Genomic DNA, 16,620 nt, shown 5'->3' with positions numbered 1-16,620 from the left:
GACTTTCCTCTGCCTCCTTTCTTCCTCTTGCCCTCCATCTGTGAGAAGGCAGAGAGGTACCAAGGTAACTCTGGGACATACCCTGCCCTGTCTGAGAGCCTAAGTGGACACTCATTCTGGAATTTGCTGGCTATCCAAGGACAGGTGGGATGGTCATGTGGGGAGAGACAGGAAGGGACAAGGACTGAGTAACATGCCCACCGGTCACCCCAATCTGCAAGCCAACACCCTCCCCCTCAGGCTGACTCAGGGCACGTCCCAGATGTCCTTGCCTGGGACATTCGCCTATGGGGGTGAGGTGGCAACCCCCTATGTCTCAAGGCCAAGGAAGAATGCTCACACAGGTACCGAGGATTTTGGAACGCTGGCACCCACAGTCCCCTGCCTCCTTCTCAGGGCATCTGGGGAGAGTGCCCCTCTGCTTGTTCTGAATGGGAAGCCCAGGGAAAGAAGGGCACACCACTTCCATCACACCTGGACTGAGATCCTTTGGCAGATGCAGGAAGGAAGGGGAAGTGGTACCCCACCCGCAAGGGCATTGGCGGCATCCTGGACTGAGTCAGGCACCGGGCTGAGGTCTTTACATGCATTCAGCTGTCTATGGTGTGGCCTCAGGAAAGTTATACACCCTTCATGCCTCAGTTTTCTCATCTGTAAAATGGGGACAAAGATAATACCTGCTTCATGGAACTGCCATGGGGATGGCATGAGTTACTATATGTAAATCTATGTAAAACCTTCAGCATAGTAGCAGGCAGAGGGTAGCCGTCATCACCTGCTGGCATGAGAGCTCCACCTGAGTAGGGGCTGCTCATCTCTGCCCCCTCAGTGCCTGGTACATAGCAGGTGCTCTGTAAATATGTGCTGAATTCATGATTTTGTGGATTCCTCACAAGGACACCAAGAAGAGAGCACTGTTCTTGCCACTTTGTAGTTGTGGAAACAGAGCCTAGAGAGGGCAGATGACTTTTTCAAGGCCATATTCTCCAGTGAATGGGTCAAGCTGGGATTCATGTCCAGGCCTGTAGGCCTCCTTTACTCCCTGTCTCTACCTGGTTGGTTCTGTCCAAGGCTCTCTCTCTTCCCGGACCTGGGGGGCATGCTGGGGGTGCCTAGTCTGAGGAGAGGGCTGGGTGAATGGGTGCCCTCATGTGCTGTTCATGAAGCTGTCACCTCTCTCCCGACACCTACTAGTTGCCAGGCCCTGTGCCAGGTCCAGGGATGCAAAGATCATAAGATCCCAGGCCACCCCGCAACCCTGTGTGGTTGGCTGTGCCACACAAGAGGGAGGACAGAAAGACTTCAGAGAGGAGAGGATGCCTGTGCTGCGTCTTGAAAGGTGAGTAGAAGTTTGCTGGTAGGATGAGGGCACGAAGGGAGCTCCAGGCAGAGGGAAGAGCTCGTGCAAAGGGGTGTAGACTCAGGAGAGATTATCAGGTTGTGAGGCAGCAGAGGGAGGCAGGGCAGAAGCCTGGGGTAGTGTGTGTGTGGGGGGAGGGGGTAAGGAGGAAGAGAGGGGATTCTAGACAGGATGGCCAGGTACAGGCAGGGCCTGAAAGCCATCAGCCGCTGCGGAACTCAGGGCAATGGAAGCCTTTAGGGTTTTAAGGGGGGCCTCAGGCAGTCAGGTTGGTGTTTAGAAAATATACTCTGACCCCAAGAAGGGGATGATTGGAGGGACCTCGTCCTGTGAGGAGGGTGTCCACCCTAGATTTAGTGTGTGCTCTGGGTGGGGAAGGGGAAGGTCCCGCTGGCTGAAGCCGGGCCCAGCTGCTCTGGGACATCTTCCCGTCCCTCCCCCTCCATCCTCCCTCCTCCCTCCTCCCTCCTCCCTGCTCCTGTCTCTGTCACTCACAGGCAGGGCCAGGTTGGGGCAGCCATGGCAGCAGTGCTAATCTGGATTTCTCTCCTTGTGGGTAAGTTGGGGTCTTCTTCAGGGAAGAGGCCCAGATTGAGGGGGTGAGAAGTTCCTCAGGGGAGGGGTTGGGGGTCGGGGTGAGGCAGGGGCCAGAGGGACTTTGGGGTATAAATTCCACAGCCGATGGGGCTCTAGGGAACCAGGGCTGGGAGCTGGGATATGGGGGGCTGGCTGGGAACTCTGAGGGGCGAGGTGTCCTACGCTAGGCTGGGCCTAATTGCACAGGCCCAGAGCGCCATGGGCCCTTTAATGGGCTGGCTTCTTTCTGGGTCCAGGCTAAATTTGGCCCTGGGAGAGTGTGAGGGTCACTGGGGCAGGTCCTCTCCCTGAGGCTCTGGGCTCAGGCTCCCCTTTGCTCAGCTCCTAGTGGCCTCTAGTGTGAGCCCTATCCCCCCTGTATATTAGGGGAGGCGGGTGGGGGCCCCAGAATGGCCACCTGCATGCTCCAAGGGGTCCTTACCTCTCCCTCCCTCCTACCCCCTCCAGCCTACCACAGTCAGCTTGGGGTTCTTTTCCAAGTGCTCTTAACACACACACACACTCACACACCCCACACCCCTTTCAGCCAGACATCAGTCCCTGCCCATTGTGACCCTCAATGGAGGTCTAAAATGAGGAGTGAGGGGCTTCCATGAATCCAAACCAAACTAAGGTCTGGGTCTTGTCACTGATTAAAGTGTGTGGCACAGACAGGGCCCCACCCCCCCTTCCTGGCAGCCAGCAAATCCATCCGCCTCCTCTCACACATTTCTCCACTCCCTCAGGGCCACTAGGGGCTGGGTGGAAAAGGGGACCTTATTCCCTGGCCAGGACTGAGGCTGGGCCGTGTGTTTGGGGGTCGTGGGTCCCCATAGGTCTCCTGGCAGGGCTGGGGGGCACCGAGGTCCAGCAGACCACCCTGCACCCGCTTGTGGGCCGCGTCTTTGTACACACCCTGGACCGCGAAAACTTCCTGCACCTTCCTGAGCTCGTCGTCGGTGAGAGGGGCCTGAGGGGCACTGGGGTGGGCTGGGGGCGCCTGGCCCAGGGCTGGTGAAGGCTCCTGTTGTGTCTCCAATCCCCTCTCCTCCCTTCCACCAGCTGTCCCAGCCACCGTCCCTATCACCTACCACGCCCACCTCCAGGGACACCCAGACCTGCCCAGGTGGCTCCGCTATGCCCAGCGCAGCCCCCACCAGCCTGGCTTTCTCTACGGCACTGCCACCCCAGCAGATCGCGGACGCCAGGTCATCGAGGTACCAGTAGGGGCCCCAGTGGGCTGTGTTGCATGCAACAGGGACCCGGTGTTCACTCATTTACATGACTCACATGCCTCTAATTTGGTGCGCTATCTCAGTCTTCTCCCGCCAGGCCCAGCCGCACCACGGCTCTCTCCTAACCCCACCTCTCAGCCCTCTACCCCATCCTCCAGGTCACAGCCTACAATCGGGACAGATTTGACACCACCCGGCAGAGGCTGGTGCTGTTGATTGGAGACCCAGAAGGTACTGCCAGCCCCGCCCCACCCCTACCCCACCAATGCCAGTCTTGGGGGATCTCCCCTGGAAGGCGGGTATAGAAGTGAGTAGTGGGGAGCAGGGCCCCCTGGGAAGACTCTGGAGTTGTATTCTCGGCTGCTCTGCTGATAGACGGTGGAGCCTTGGGCGAGTAATTGAGGCTGTGGGTGTGGAGGAAGGGCGTTTGAGGCCTGTGATATAGGGGGTATTAGGGAGGAAGGAAGGGAGCTGAGGGGATACGGGGACCAGCTTGGATGTGGGGAAGCTTAGGAAGGATCCACGCAGGGCTGGGGGCTGGGTGCGGCCTAAGGTGCCCACCTGGCCCTCCCAGGCCCCCTGCTACCATACCAGGCTGAGTTCCTGGTGCGCAGCCATGATGTGGAGGAGGTGCTGCCCTCGACACCTGCCGGCCGTTTCCTCACAGCCTTGGGGGGGCTCTGGGAGCCAGGGGAACTCCAGCTGCTCAACATCACCTCTGCCTTGGACCGTGGGGGCCGAGTCCCCCTTCCTATCGAGGGCCGCAAGGAAGGGTAGGCATGCAGCCCAGGAGGGCTTCCTGGAGGAGGGGGCAGCTTGCCTTTTGTCTAGGTGGTGGGCATAGAACATGGGTCTCCCTAACTTCCAAGTGGGGCTTTACCACTTGCACGCTCACCATGCTCATCTTTACCTCCCAGCATCACATCACTGTCCACTTCCTTCTGGCCACCCCCTCATCTCCCTCTTGCCCTTCCTGGGCCCAAACCCTAGTTACCCTGAACTCTGCACTTTCTGGTGCCCATAAGGACATGATAGATCCATCCATCAAAGGACATTCCTGGGGGCCAAGGCCCCCAGAAGACTGGGGTGCTCTGTGTACTCTCACCATAACCCCAGATCTCAGGGTGGCCGTAACCCTCAAATCTCCAGTGCCCAGTGATACCCCCAATTTTCTGATAGTGGTTTCTATCTGGGCCCAGGGTATACATCAAGGTGGGCTCTGCCTCACCCTTCTCCACCTGCCTGAAGATGGTGGCATCCCCCGACAGCCAAGCTCGCTGTGCCCAGGGCCAGCCCCCACTGCTGTCCTGCTATGACACCTTGGCACCTCACTTCCGAGTTGACTGGTGCAATGTGTCGTTGGTGAGGAGGGACCCTGGTTCTAGGGGTAGGGGCGGGGCATGGCCCCCATCATGGTCTCCTCCATCCCCATCCCATCCCATTTCCCTGTTTCTTCAATTATCTACACGCGCGCGTGCGCACACACACATGTTCTACCTTCTCCCACAAGAGGGCAACAGAGCCCATAATCCAGACAAGGGATCACCAGCTCCTGGAGCCCCAGCTGTGCCCAACTGAACAGCTAGAACAATCACTCCCACAGGATGGTTTCAAACTCCTTTCTCCACATAGGGCCTCTGTGTGACAGCTCTATTTTCCTCTAAGGTGTCACTTAGCAAATTGGCCTAAAATAAGGGACAGATAGCTCTCACCCCCATGTTATAAACCAAAGATGCTCACTACTGCTCTTTGGGATATTGAGCTGAGGTGTCTAGGGTCCCTAGAGATCTTATTCCCAGGGCTAGGAACCCTTCCTGTGACTTGACCAACAGCACAGGCAGGAACTGGTAATCAGCATTCTTGAGCACTTGCCATGGGCAATGCACTATGCAATCAGCATGTTTTATCCTCACAACCACCCAGGAGACAGGTAACACTATTAGCGCCCCGACTATACAGATGGGAAAACCGAGGCACCTAGAGGTAAGTCATTGCAGCATAGCACTTGTCTGAAACAGGATTCAAACCCAGGCAGTCAGACTTGAGAGCTGTGCTCTAACCGTTGTATGGTCCTGCCTCTCCTAGAATTTCTTTCCTGGCACCTAGACCAGTGCTTGTCCTGCTCGGTCACATGAGCTGGGGGAGGCCAGGCAGGAGGAATCCCTGCAGCTGCATGGGGCAGGGTGGCCCCAGAACTCCTGCCCTGCGCCCTGAGGTTCTCTGTGCCTAGCCATCCACTCCTGGGTCAGCCTTGGGCTCTCTGAGCAGGTGGACAAGTCAGTGCCAGAGCCTGCAGACGAGGTACCCACTCCGGGTGATGGGATCCTGGAGCACGACCCGTTCTTCTGCCCACCCACCGAGGCCACAGCCCGAGAATTCCTGACTGACGCACTGGTCACCCTCCTGGTGCCCCTGCTGGTGGCCCTACTGCTCACCCTGCTGCTGGCCTATGTTATGTGCTGCCGGCGGGAGGGACGGTGAGTGTGGGGGCCGAGGGCAGGGAGGGCGCTGGGGCTGGTGCTCACATTGTGGGATTCCTTGTGGCACTTGTGCCGCGTGGGGACCCAGATCCCTCAGGGAGCAGAGTCCTCAGCCAGGAAAGGAGGAAGGGCCCCTTGCCTGGCCTGGCACCAGGAGGGGTTGTGGATAATAGCTAATCCCCTCCCTTGTTTTTCCACAGTTTGAAGAGAGACCTGGCCACCTCTGAGTGAGTAGGGGAAATCTGGGGGCTGGGTGGGACTAGACTATCAAGCTGGACCCTCCAACCTCCATGAGCAACAGACAAACCAAAATACTCTGGGATGATGGAGCCACCCTTGGCCTGTGAGCTCCAGCCCTTGGCTGGCTGGGCGCTGGGCCCAACCTATCCTGGCTTGGCTTTCTCATTTTCTGGTCTCCATGGAGGAATCTAAAGTGGGACAGGAGAGGGAACCTAGCCAGGCTTCAGGGATCTGCTGCCACCCTGGGAGAAAGGGTTTGAGAAGCAACTTTAAAAAGCAACTTAAAAGACTTCCAGTGCGTGCATGTGCACGCGCGCACACACACACACACGCACACACGCAACCGCGATTCGCTGTGAGTCAGACACTTGGGTTCCAGGCTGCTTTCTGCCACACAATTACTGTGACTCTGTCTGGCCTCAGTTTCTTCACCTGCAAGATGATGCGGTTGGACCAGCTAATATCTGGATGCTTTCAATTCCTCCAGCCCTTCCCAAATCTGTCTCACTCTTATTTTGCCCAGGTTTTCCCCACCCATGGCCTTACCTTTCCTCTGTGCCCCCAGACCTCTTTCTCTCCCTCTCCCTTGAACCCCAGAGATTCCAGGAGGCAGGTGTGAAATAAGTTAGGCTCCTTTTATTCCCACTGCACTGAGCCTGTGGCGGGCCTGGCACCCCTCCCTGCTTGCCTAGCCTGCCTAGTTAACTGCAGCAGCATTTGGCCGCCCTGCGAACCCCCTTGGCGAGCCTCTTGTGCCCCTGCTTGGAGCCCATGGGCAACCGGCGCTGCCCAGGCCGGCGCTGCCCAGGCCGGCGCTGCCCAGACTGCCGCTGCTGCTGCTGTTGCCGTCTCTTTGCCTTGAGCTTGAACTTGGAGGCATGCTTCTTGCCCATTAAGATGGAGCCTGTGGCCCCGTTGCCTGTCACCTGCTTGAGCACGCCCTTGTCCACCAGCCCCTTGAGCGCTCGCTTGAAGCGCCAGGCGCTTCGGGTCATGTTGTAGCCACTGGTGGCAACGGCCTTCCTCAGGGTAGCCAGGGACACGCGGTTGCGCGCCCCCTTGTTCGCCATGACCCCCAGGATCACCTTGGATATGCTGGGCTTCCGGTGGGCTTTGGAGGAGGCATGGCACCCAGTCCCTCTTTTGCTCGGGAGTCCGGACGTGCTGGCCTGCTGGACTGCACCCAGGGCAGTGTATGAGGCCAAGGGCCCAGATGGGGGTGGCAGCGAAGTGTCCTTCTGCATCTCTTGCTGGGGTGGGTGAAGGGAACTGGGTGCGAGCACCTCCAGGACGGTGGCTGGAAGCCTCCCTCGGTGGGGGAGGTGCGTCCCAGTTCCTGGTTCCTTCAGAGGCTTCCTTGTACGGCTCTGGCCGGAGCCTTGCCCTGGGTGGCCAGAAGGAGGGCTAAGGATGGTCACCCACGCTGGCCTCAGCAGAGTTGTGCCTCAGGTGCAGGGGGTGGTAAGGTTATCCCTGTGGTGACCTCAGGGGAACATTGTGAGGCCACCAGAATCTTGTGAGGGTCACAGTGGCCCCATTGTTCCCCCCTGGGTGGGGCAGACGGGAGATGCCAGGTAGTGTGGGCATCTGACATGCCAGGGAGCCTGAGAAGAAGGGCTGTGGCTGAGTGAGCCAAGCAGGTGGGCCCACGTGGTGTGCATGTTCTCGCCAGCTGATTTTAGGGTGCGTTAAATCCACCATTTTGACTCCACCATATAAATCCATTGGGTTAAACAATACAAACATTTTTAGAATCAGAATTATACCAACATTTTTGAATTTTTATGGGGAATAAATGTTCCAGAGTGAACATAAATGTAAGTCCTTGATCTATCTAAGTCGATTTAATTCCTTGATCAACTTTTTATACAAAGCAATGAAAAAGATTTGCTTTTTTTTTCTGCTTTCATTTTTATTTGGTAGAATTTTCCCCCACTGGGATCAGTGATTTTCTATGCAAATTTTACAAGGAGGATTTTATTCCTCAATTTGGGGCCCTGTGCCAAATTTGATGAGTGTTGTCTCCTGCCACTGCGGGTATTCTCTTCTGGCCAGTTACTTCCACCAGGTCTGCCTTTCCTGGGTCAACTTTCTAGCTCTGCTGGTGTCAGGAAACTATGCTTCCTCCATCAATTTCGAGTCAATAACCAATTTTACCCTGTGTGTGTGCGATATTAGCCCTTGTTGGTTTGGATTTTGTGTTGATTTATTTCTACAAAATCCTATTTTTTTTTCTTCCTGCTTGTTCAGGTTCATTTTTCAAATTATCCAAAATTGTGATTCTGCTGCCTGTTTTTCACCTACGTCAGATTTTATTGGTCAGAACATCCTCTAGCCCAACCTCCAACCCAACGACCCTCTCCTGTGATCTGTGTGCCAGAATCGGGGCTCAAGGGGCTGTGTGTGCGTGTGTGTGTGTGTGTGTGTGTGTGTGAGAATGCCTGCCAGTTGGTTTTTCTGCCCAAGTGCTGATGTGGAAGGACCGCGGAGGAGGGCACCGCGGGTCTGACTTCTGCTCCTGCTCTGGAAAAATGTCCCCAGAACATTTTTCCACCTGTGTGTGTTACTAGAGTAATGAGACCCAGATGTGGGGCTGCGAGTGGGGAGGAGGCCCATCAACTAAGGCCTCCCCCACCCGAGGGATCATTACCGGCCCGGCTGCCTCCACTGCCACACGCTTCCTGCTCCCTTCCCCTCTCAGCCTCCCCTTGCCTGCGAATGGAAACTTGTGTTTTGGACAACTCTGCTTGCCAAATTCCAGACTCAATAGCTCATCTTGACCCTCCCCTAGCCTTAAGAGGGTGACTCCACCTCCTCCTACTGGCCAGAAAGTAGTTGGTCCTACTCCCCTGGGGAGGAGGGTGGCACATTCTGTAGGAAGCTAGAAAATCTTTTCCGTAGTCTGATCTCTCAGGCTCTAGCTGGAGTCTGTGTCCACTACTTGAGACATGCGCATGGGTGGAGATCATTTCCCCCTCCCGGATTTGATCAGTAATCCAGCAGTAAGTAGGATTGCTTCCACCCTGCCTGGGGCCCCCACCCCTTTAAGAAAACCAGTTCTTATTGTCTGTACTGAAAAGTCCCTGTTGTTTGTCTGACCCAGCAACCAGGTAGTCTGGGAAAAGGTCTCCAGGCTGAGCTCACAAATATGGGTGGGTTCATGTAAAAGGGCTCGGAAACATCCTTCCACTGGAGGCCAAGTTTATCAGTGGGCCTACTATAATAAAACAACACCAACGATAATAATAGCAATAGAAGTCTCCCCACAATAATAGTTATCTTTTGCTGCGTGCTGACCAGTAGACGTAAATGTTTTTTCTGCATCAACTCACTTAATTCATACAACAACTGCATTACAGTAGAGGAAATGGTGACACAGAGAGGTTAAGTAACTTACACAGGGTAACACAGCCAGTAAGCAGTGGAACTCACACTCAGACCCAAAGCATGCTCTCATGCTTAACCACTATGCTAACCTACTTCTCAAAATGAACTAAAGTTGCTCCTGGACAGCAGAAAGCAAGCCCATGAGAATGTCAGATGAGAACGAGGCTCAGCCTTCTTAGGGGAAACTGGAGCTAGAGCTCAGGTAGGACTTACTAAAGGGTGTGGTAGTCAGTCCTTTGGGCGCTGCTGGGGCTTCCAGCCCGGTGAGGGTGGGGCCTCATTCCAGCCTCAAGGAGCCTTGGTCCGAAACACAGACAGGAAGCAAGACTCAGTGTCTGGAGCTGAGCAATGCTGGGGACAGCCTGGGGCAGGGTGGGAGGGGGTCAAGTTACAGAGGGAGTGGAGCCCAGGTCTGAGGGTCCAAAATATAGGCAGTCAAAGCCCAGCAGGAAAGAACTTGGGCAAAAGCTAGGAAAAGGTGGAGGAGGTAGGTTTGCCAGACTAAGATGGGGATGATGGGGAGGGGAGGGATGTTCAGTGCTGGGAGAGAGTATTAGAAGAGGGAACTGATTGCTAGAGGGGACACAGGGGATCATCAGAATATAAAACAATATAGAGCCCAGCAAACACTGGCTTCTGGTAATAAATACCTATCTATTCATGTCTTAGTATCTCAGGAACTCTTACCATGTGCCAGGCACTTTTCTAAACACCCAGCCTGCATTTTCTCATTAATCTCCATAACAATCCTAGGAAGTAGGTTCTATTATTATCCCCATTTTACAGTTGAGGAAACTGAAGCACGGAGTGGTTAAGCAACTTGCAAAGGACACATAGCTTTGAATCCAGGATGTCTGCACCCAGACCCCATGCCTCAGTCACTGGACACTAAGCTGACACCATAGAACTTCCTGTTTGTCCTCCCCCACCCATCCCGTGTGTGTCTCCCCACACATTGTAGGTGGGGAAGACTGCAGGGTAGCTCAGAGATAGTGCCAGGCTGGACCCCAAAGTGGGTGCTGACTCCCGGAGCTGATGATTCTGCTGGCCCTGTGCCCCCAGCATCCAGATGGTCCACCATTGCACCATCCGCGGGAATACAGAGGAGCTGCGACAGATGGCAGCTAGCCGAGAGGTGCCCCGGCCACTCTCTACCCTGCCCATGTTCAATGTGCGCACAGGCGAGCGGCTACCCCCGCAAGTGGACAGCGCCCGGGTGCCCCTCATCCTGGACCAGCACTGAGGGCCCACACAGGTGGGTCCGGCTGGGCAGTGCCAGCCTCTTTTCTGGGAGTAAGGTGGCCTCCATCTCAAGGCTGGGGCAGGTGAGGGGGGCGGATGGGAAAGGGCACACACAGACCTGTCTGCCCCTCCGAGGCAGCGGTGGGGGGTGCTCAGCAGTGCCAGGTGTGTGGCCCCCAGTGCCAAGCACTCGGAGTCAGAGGGTCAGGGTGGGGAAGGCAGGGGAACCGGGGCCTGGTCCTCGCAGACCCCCACTCTCTCTTCTCTTTGCTGCTCCAGTTGCAGCCCTGGCCTCATCCTCCCTTCTCTCCCCACTCACAGAGCAGCCACAGCCCATGGCCACATCCTTCCTTCTGACTCCAGCTCCCGTCCCAGTGGACCCCAGGCTTGGAATAAGCAGGGAGATGAGGATGGGATGGGATGAGGGTGTCTGGGATCAGGACCCCCGGAATAAAACCTGCTGTTCTGCTCATCTATTGTTGTGCTTTCCTCTCAGCAGCCTCCTTCCCAGCCCTCATTGCCTCTGTTTCCCTTTCTGCCTTGTGGGAGCCCTTAGAGGTAGCCAGGAGCTGCCAGCTTGCCCTCTGGACTCTTGGCATTTTGCCGTTTCTCAAATTCCCTGAAAGTAAGAGGGAAGGACCTGCATATGCAGCCCTGATATTAATCCTCACATGAACCTAATAGCGAGGGATAACTGGATCACTATCCCCATTTTATAGACAAGGACACTGAGTCCGAGAGAGAATGAGTGACTTACCCAAGGTCACAGAGCAGGCAAGTGGCAGAGCCTGGATTCAAACCTAGCATGTCCACCTCCACGCTGCCTTCTGGAGGGTTGAGGGGTTCTGGAAGCAGGAGATCCAGGCTCTCACCCATCCAGATCTCCTGGGGGGAGGCCCCTTTGGGAGTCATAACCTGGATATGGAGAGGGGGTTGGGGTGCAGGAGCCTGAATCAGTGACCCGGATCAGTGACCCCTCCCGGTGCGCTCCTCAGGGACAGGGTCGAGGTCCGCAGGACACTGCACAGCCCTTGTTGAGCTTGGTGTCACCAGCTTAGCTTGGTCCCCACGTGAGCCCTGGAGAGACTGGTTGACCAGGAAGCAGCCACAGCTTGTTCCTCTCAGGCAGCTGCAACCAAAGCAGGCCGGCTCCACCCCTGCCCCTACCATCCAGGGCACATCCAGTCTCACATCTCATGCTCCTTTGGGAGGACAGGCCAGAGACTAAGCCCCAGAGGGGACCCAGTTAAGGAGGGAGAGGGAGAAGCAGGGCCTTTTGGCCCAGGCCCCTGACCCTGGCGGCACCTCCAAGAGAATACAGACAAGCCCACCCTGAGGCCTCTCCACCCCTTTCTAAGCCCCTCACACTAGGCCTGGGCCCCACCCACTGTCCTGGAGCTGATGCTTAATCACCCCTCTTCCCCGTGGTGTGTGTGTGTGTGTGTGTGTGTGTGTGTGTGTGTGTGTGTGTGTGTGGAGCGGGAAGGTAGGGGGGATGCACGGGAGTTTTCTCTCACCTGGAGGCAAGGGCCCAACCTGGGGGCTGAGGGGAGGCTGAAACAGCCAGAGCAGCCCCCAGTCTAATGGTGGTGCCCCCAGAGCCAAGGACCCCAGAGGAGGGCTGAGTTTCTGAACACTGCATCCCGCTCTTCAGAAATGTATAGGCAAGGGGGTCACGAGGACCCCAAGTTGCTCCTGGACCCCCCTCTCCTTTCTCTCACCTCCCAGAATCCCCACCTTCAAAAAATGTCCTGAATCCATCCACATCTCACGGCTTCCACAACGACCTTCCCAGGCCAGCTCCAGGATCTCACCCCGGACCCCCACAACAGCCTCCCTGTGGCCTCCCTGCCTCCTCCCCGCCCCTTCAGTCTCACCTCCAACACCAGTTGGGCCCATCCTTTAACAAGAAAAATCAGGGAGTCTCGCCCCTCTGCTGTCAACTCTCTTCTGCCTTCCCGTGACACCGAGAGTAAATCCACACTCTTGGCCAGGCGTGGAGACCCCGTCCACCCCTCTGACCTCATCACCACCCCTCCCCCTGCTTGCGTGCTCCAGCCACACTGCCTTCTAACACACCCCTGTTTCAGGGCCTCTGACTCCGCTCTTCCCTCTGCTGGGAACCCCCAGCCCCCATGTCCAAACAACTTCCCCTTAGTGCAGTCATTTTGGCCTCTGCCCAAATGACAGGTCTTTACAGAGGCCTTTCCCCTGCTCAGAGAGTGCCCTCTGCCCAGCCTCCTTGCTCTCCCGTAGGATGTGCCCTGTACGAGCGCCTTGTTGCGGTCTCCTTTGGCCCTAGAATGTAAGCTCCAGGAGGGCAAGATTCTGTGTGCCCCCAGGGGTTGCAGTGCCTGCACACAGTAGGCACTCAGGAAGGTTGCTCTGAAGGAATGTGAAGGGAAGCCATCAGGTCTGGGCCACTCCGAGCTCTTAAGGAGGTTGCTCCTCCTCTGTGGGCAAAGGGGGTGAGGTGAGCAAGGCCATTGCTAAAGCTTCTACCATTATCTTGTGGGTGCCTCCCCCTTCCCTGCTGGCCACCCCACACCCATTAGTTAGTTAGTTAATCCCAGAGGCATCTGTGGAGGCAGGAAGAGGCTCCGAGCTGGCACAGCGTATGTGCTCAATAAACGTTTGTTGGCTGAAGAACTCTTTAGGTAACAACCCCCAACCACATGGGCTTTCTGACTTCTCATGTGCAATTTCCTTTCCCCGGGGCCCCTCATCTGGCTGAAACCTGGAGCTGCACAGAATCTGCTCAGATTGGAAGCTCCACTCCGTCAGCCGGCTGTCTGGGGTGGCTCCCCTCTGATCCCTGCCCCCCACCCCGTGAGGAGGGGACCACCCTCTCCGCGTCTCATGCTCCCACTCTGGGCCTATGCGCTCTTCCTGTGCTGGCCAGGATGGGAGAGTCGGAGGCCAGCGGCGCCACGCTTCCCTTTGCTGCGCGACTTTGCCTTGGGATCTTGGCAGCGCCTCCCTCCCAGCTCAGCTACCAGGAGCACACGGGAGCCTGGCTGCTGGCTGGGAGGAAGTGGCCCAGACAGGGGCTGGGGGCATGGTGTGACTGCGGAGGACAGAGAGCTGTGCCTGGGCACAGACACACGCATGCCCAGCCACCCTGGCAGCATGTGGGGAGGGCGAGGGGGCAAGATTCCACCTGGCAGTCACACCCCAGCCCTTCACCGCCGAGGACAAATAGCTGTTGTGTCCCCCTCCACCCTGAGACTTGATCCCCTCCAGTGCCACACCCACAATGCCCACAGGACCCAGTGTCTTCACCTGCATCCCAAACACAGCCCTCGCACATGGCCTGACTCTAGATGGTTCCTCACCACCTCTCAAATTGGTGAGAAGGCCCTCTGCCAGACGTGGGGACACAGGGACCCCCTACAGCTGGCCTCAGCCCCCACCTGCACACTTCTCCCTTATTCTTGAGATACATGCACGCACACACTTAGACCCCGTGTTATAGAGAGCTCCCTTGGTGTATCTTCTGGGATTTGGAGCCAGAGAGAGCAGGGTTCCAATCACAGCTCTGACATTTTACTCATAGACATTAATTATAACTGTCTTGAGGCTTCTGTGAGAATTTGGGAGAACTAGGCGAGTGCCTGGCATCTGGCAGCTCCCAAGAACGGAGACTTTATGACATACAAACACTCACATGGTCACCCCAAAACCAGAGGTCTGTGAGATCTCCCTGTCCCCTAAGATCCGGATTAAATGGACTAGATTTCCATTTACGAAGAGTTCAAGCCTCCCTGTGAATTAGGGTGGAGCTTGAAATTCGCCTGCTCATTGGCTCTGACCTGCTGTACAATCCCGCTCTGTCTGGTAAGGCAGCTGCTGGCCACCTGTGTCCACTGAGCATTTGAAATGTGGCTTCCAAACTGAGATGTGCTGCAAATGTACTGATGAAATGATAATATTGGGGGTTATAGTGGGTTAAATAAAATATCTTATTAAAATTAATATCCCCTGTTTCTTTTTATATTTTTAATATGGCTGCTAGAAAATGAAAAATCACATGTGTGCCTCACTTTGTATTTTTATCGGGCAGTGCTTTTTTTTTTTAATTTTTAAATTTAATTTAATTTATTTTTTTATACAGCAGGTTCTTATTAGTTAATATTTTATACATATTAGTGTATATATGTCAATCCCAATCTCCCAATTCATCCCACCACCGCACTGCTATTTTCATGGTCCTTCCTGTATCTCCACTTCAGATCGACCCAAACCCAGAACTCAGGTGCTTTCCAGAACACCTCCACTCACCAGGCCTCTGCATGTGTCAGAGTTTTCAGCCTTGAGGAGCGGGAGGGGTTTGCCTCACAGCAGTGAAGTCACCTAGCACTTGAATATGTGGCCTCCGTGTTCTAAAACGTGCTCTGGTCCGCACCCTACCCCATTTTCCTTTTCCTCCACTGTCCTATGCAGAGAAAACCCCACTCTCTCCAGCACCCATGTGCACCAAACTCACCTCCCTCCGGGCCTTGCCATGCACATCCTCTGCAAAGCACTGGACCTCTGTGTGTGTAAGGGCCTGGTTACCCTCCGAGACAAGAGCCATCCTTCTTCCAGGGTCTTGCTTCCTGATCCGTGGACATCCCTCAGCCCTATTTGGTACCCTCCGGAGCACACACCTGGGAGGAGACACAGAGACACAGCTGCTCGCCCGCACTAGAGCCCTGCGGCCCTGGACTTGAGGATGGTGCCCCACCCCTCCAGCCTCTCCTCATTTCCCCCACACTCCTCTCTGCTCTACTGTCCCCCTTTCATCCTCGTCACGCAGACTCTCCTGTGCCCTCTGTCATGCCTACGTACACACGCCTCAAACGCCCAGCCCGTCCCTCAGGTCGCCATCTGCGTGTGGAAGCTGTCCGCACGTACACCGTCCCCCCCACCACAGGTACAGGGCCCCTTTGGACACCGACGCAGTTTGCTCCTAGGTGGGTGGGCGCATTCTCATCCGCTCAGGGGAGGCCGGGGGAACCCACCTCGCTCTCCCTCCTCCTGTGGGTCTTGGCTTTGAGAGCCCCACATTCAGCCCCACCGGGCCTTGTGTGCCCCTGGCCTGAGTCGCCCACGCTCAGCAGGGAAGCCCCTCTCAACCTCAGCCAGCTCTGTCTAAGAATGTCTTGGAGGCACCTGGGGAGCTGACAGTTAAGGAGCTGGGAAAAAAAGAGGGAAAATCCGCCACGTTTCTGTTATAGAGAATCCTGCCAGGAGATGGGGTCGAGCCCGAAATGGACCCACGATTCCGAGAGAGAGAGCAAAAAGGTAAAAAATCCAAATGAAGCCTCCTCTCTTTCTAGAATTTTCGGTCTGGATTTGACTGAAAAATCAGCTGCAGGAGCATGACCCATTCCCTCACAGAGAAGCAAAGGTGAGCCACGGAGCAGCAGGGTGGGCAGTCCACGCTGTGCCCCCGTGCAGGCAGCGGGTCTGGGGCAGCGGGTCTGGGCAGCTGTATTTAGGGCAGCTGTGATGTCAGCGGGGAGGAGGGCTCGAGTTGGCAATGTGATACAATGGCCCCTTTGTCCCCCTCCCCTCCTGTCCTGCACACACACTGGAACCACATTCTGGCCCCAAACCACATGACACAGGCGGGGCTGCGCAGCAGGGCTCTGCCGCCACCACCGCCCTGACACTCGGCGTCACCTGATGTGCCCTCATACGTGCGTGTGCACACATTGCACGAGCACACACGTACCCACGTGTAGAGTTGTGCATATGTAGTGAGAGGCATAGTGCCTCCTTTACCGTGCTGCCCAATACGGTAGCCATGAACCACAGGTAGCTTTTAAAATTAATTACAATAAAATTTAAGATGGAGTCCTTCGGGGGCACTGTCCACATGTCAAGTGCTCCACAGCCACGGTGGCTAGTGGCTACCGTACTGGACAGCAGAGAGAGGACGAGTTTATCATTGCAGCAAGCCCAAGCCTAGAGCCTTCCACCGCTGGCTGCTTGCACGCAGGGCCTGGTCTGTACGTGCTCTTCCTCTCACACTTGCTCACCCCTGTTCACAGCGATGTCACACTCCACACGCTCACCTAGAAAGGCCACCTCTTGACCTCATGGTCTCTCTCTT

General features: G+C 56.0%; 2 protein-coding genes across 2 annotated transcripts; one reads left to right on the top strand and one right to left on the bottom strand.

Moving 5' to 3' along the window:
- Nucleotides 1-1,320: 1,320 nt before the first annotated feature.
- On the top strand, nucleotides 1,321-10,976 carry SGCA (sarcoglycan alpha). Its single transcript, XM_068530911.1, has 11 exons — nucleotides 1,321-1,339; nucleotides 1,858-1,916; nucleotides 2,773-2,895; nucleotides 2,999-3,153; nucleotides 3,330-3,402; nucleotides 3,746-3,944; nucleotides 4,371-4,533; nucleotides 5,440-5,648; nucleotides 5,852-5,878; nucleotides 10,341-10,533; nucleotides 10,842-10,976. The coding sequence occupies exons 2-10, from the start codon at nucleotides 1,880-1,882 to the stop codon at nucleotides 10,519-10,521; spliced, it is 1,167 nt and encodes a 388-aa protein (XP_068387012.1). The 5' UTR covers nucleotides 1,321-1,339; nucleotides 1,858-1,879; the 3' UTR covers nucleotides 10,522-10,533; nucleotides 10,842-10,976.
- Nucleotides 6,593-7,225, bottom strand: LOC137755609 (histone H1.9-like). Its single transcript, XM_068531813.1, has one exon. It carries the CDS (start codon nucleotides 7,133-7,135, stop codon nucleotides 6,593-6,595), a length of 543 nt encoding a protein of 180 aa, XP_068387914.1. The 5' UTR covers nucleotides 7,136-7,225.
- Nucleotides 10,977-16,620: the final 5,644 nt, after the last annotated feature.

Source organism: Eschrichtius robustus, chromosome 20 (genome assembly GCF_028021215.1).
Source record: "Eschrichtius robustus isolate mEscRob2 chromosome 20, mEscRob2.pri, whole genome shotgun sequence".
NCBI classification, from domain to species: domain Eukaryota; kingdom Metazoa; phylum Chordata; class Mammalia; order Artiodactyla; family Eschrichtiidae; genus Eschrichtius; species Eschrichtius robustus.
This window is presented reverse-complemented; position numbering and strand designations above follow the sequence as displayed.

Bases quoted from the DNA above. Each gene is read 5' to 3' on its own strand.
- SGCA (XM_068530911.1), top strand. From the start codon at position 1,880: ATGGCAGCAGTGCTAATCTGGATTTCTCTCCTTGTGG. The intron at 3,403-3,745 runs GTACTGCCAGCC...TGGCCCTCCCAG, and splicing joins GTTGATTGGAGACCCAGAAG to GCCCCCTGCTACCATACCAG. The intron at 3,945-4,370 runs GTAGGCATGCAG...ATCTGGGCCCAG, and splicing joins ATCGAGGGCCGCAAGGAAGG to GGTATACATCAAGGTGGGCT.
- LOC137755609 (XM_068531813.1), bottom strand. From the start codon at position 7,135: ATGCAGAAGGACACTTCGCTGCCACCCCCATCTGGGCCCTTGGCCTCA.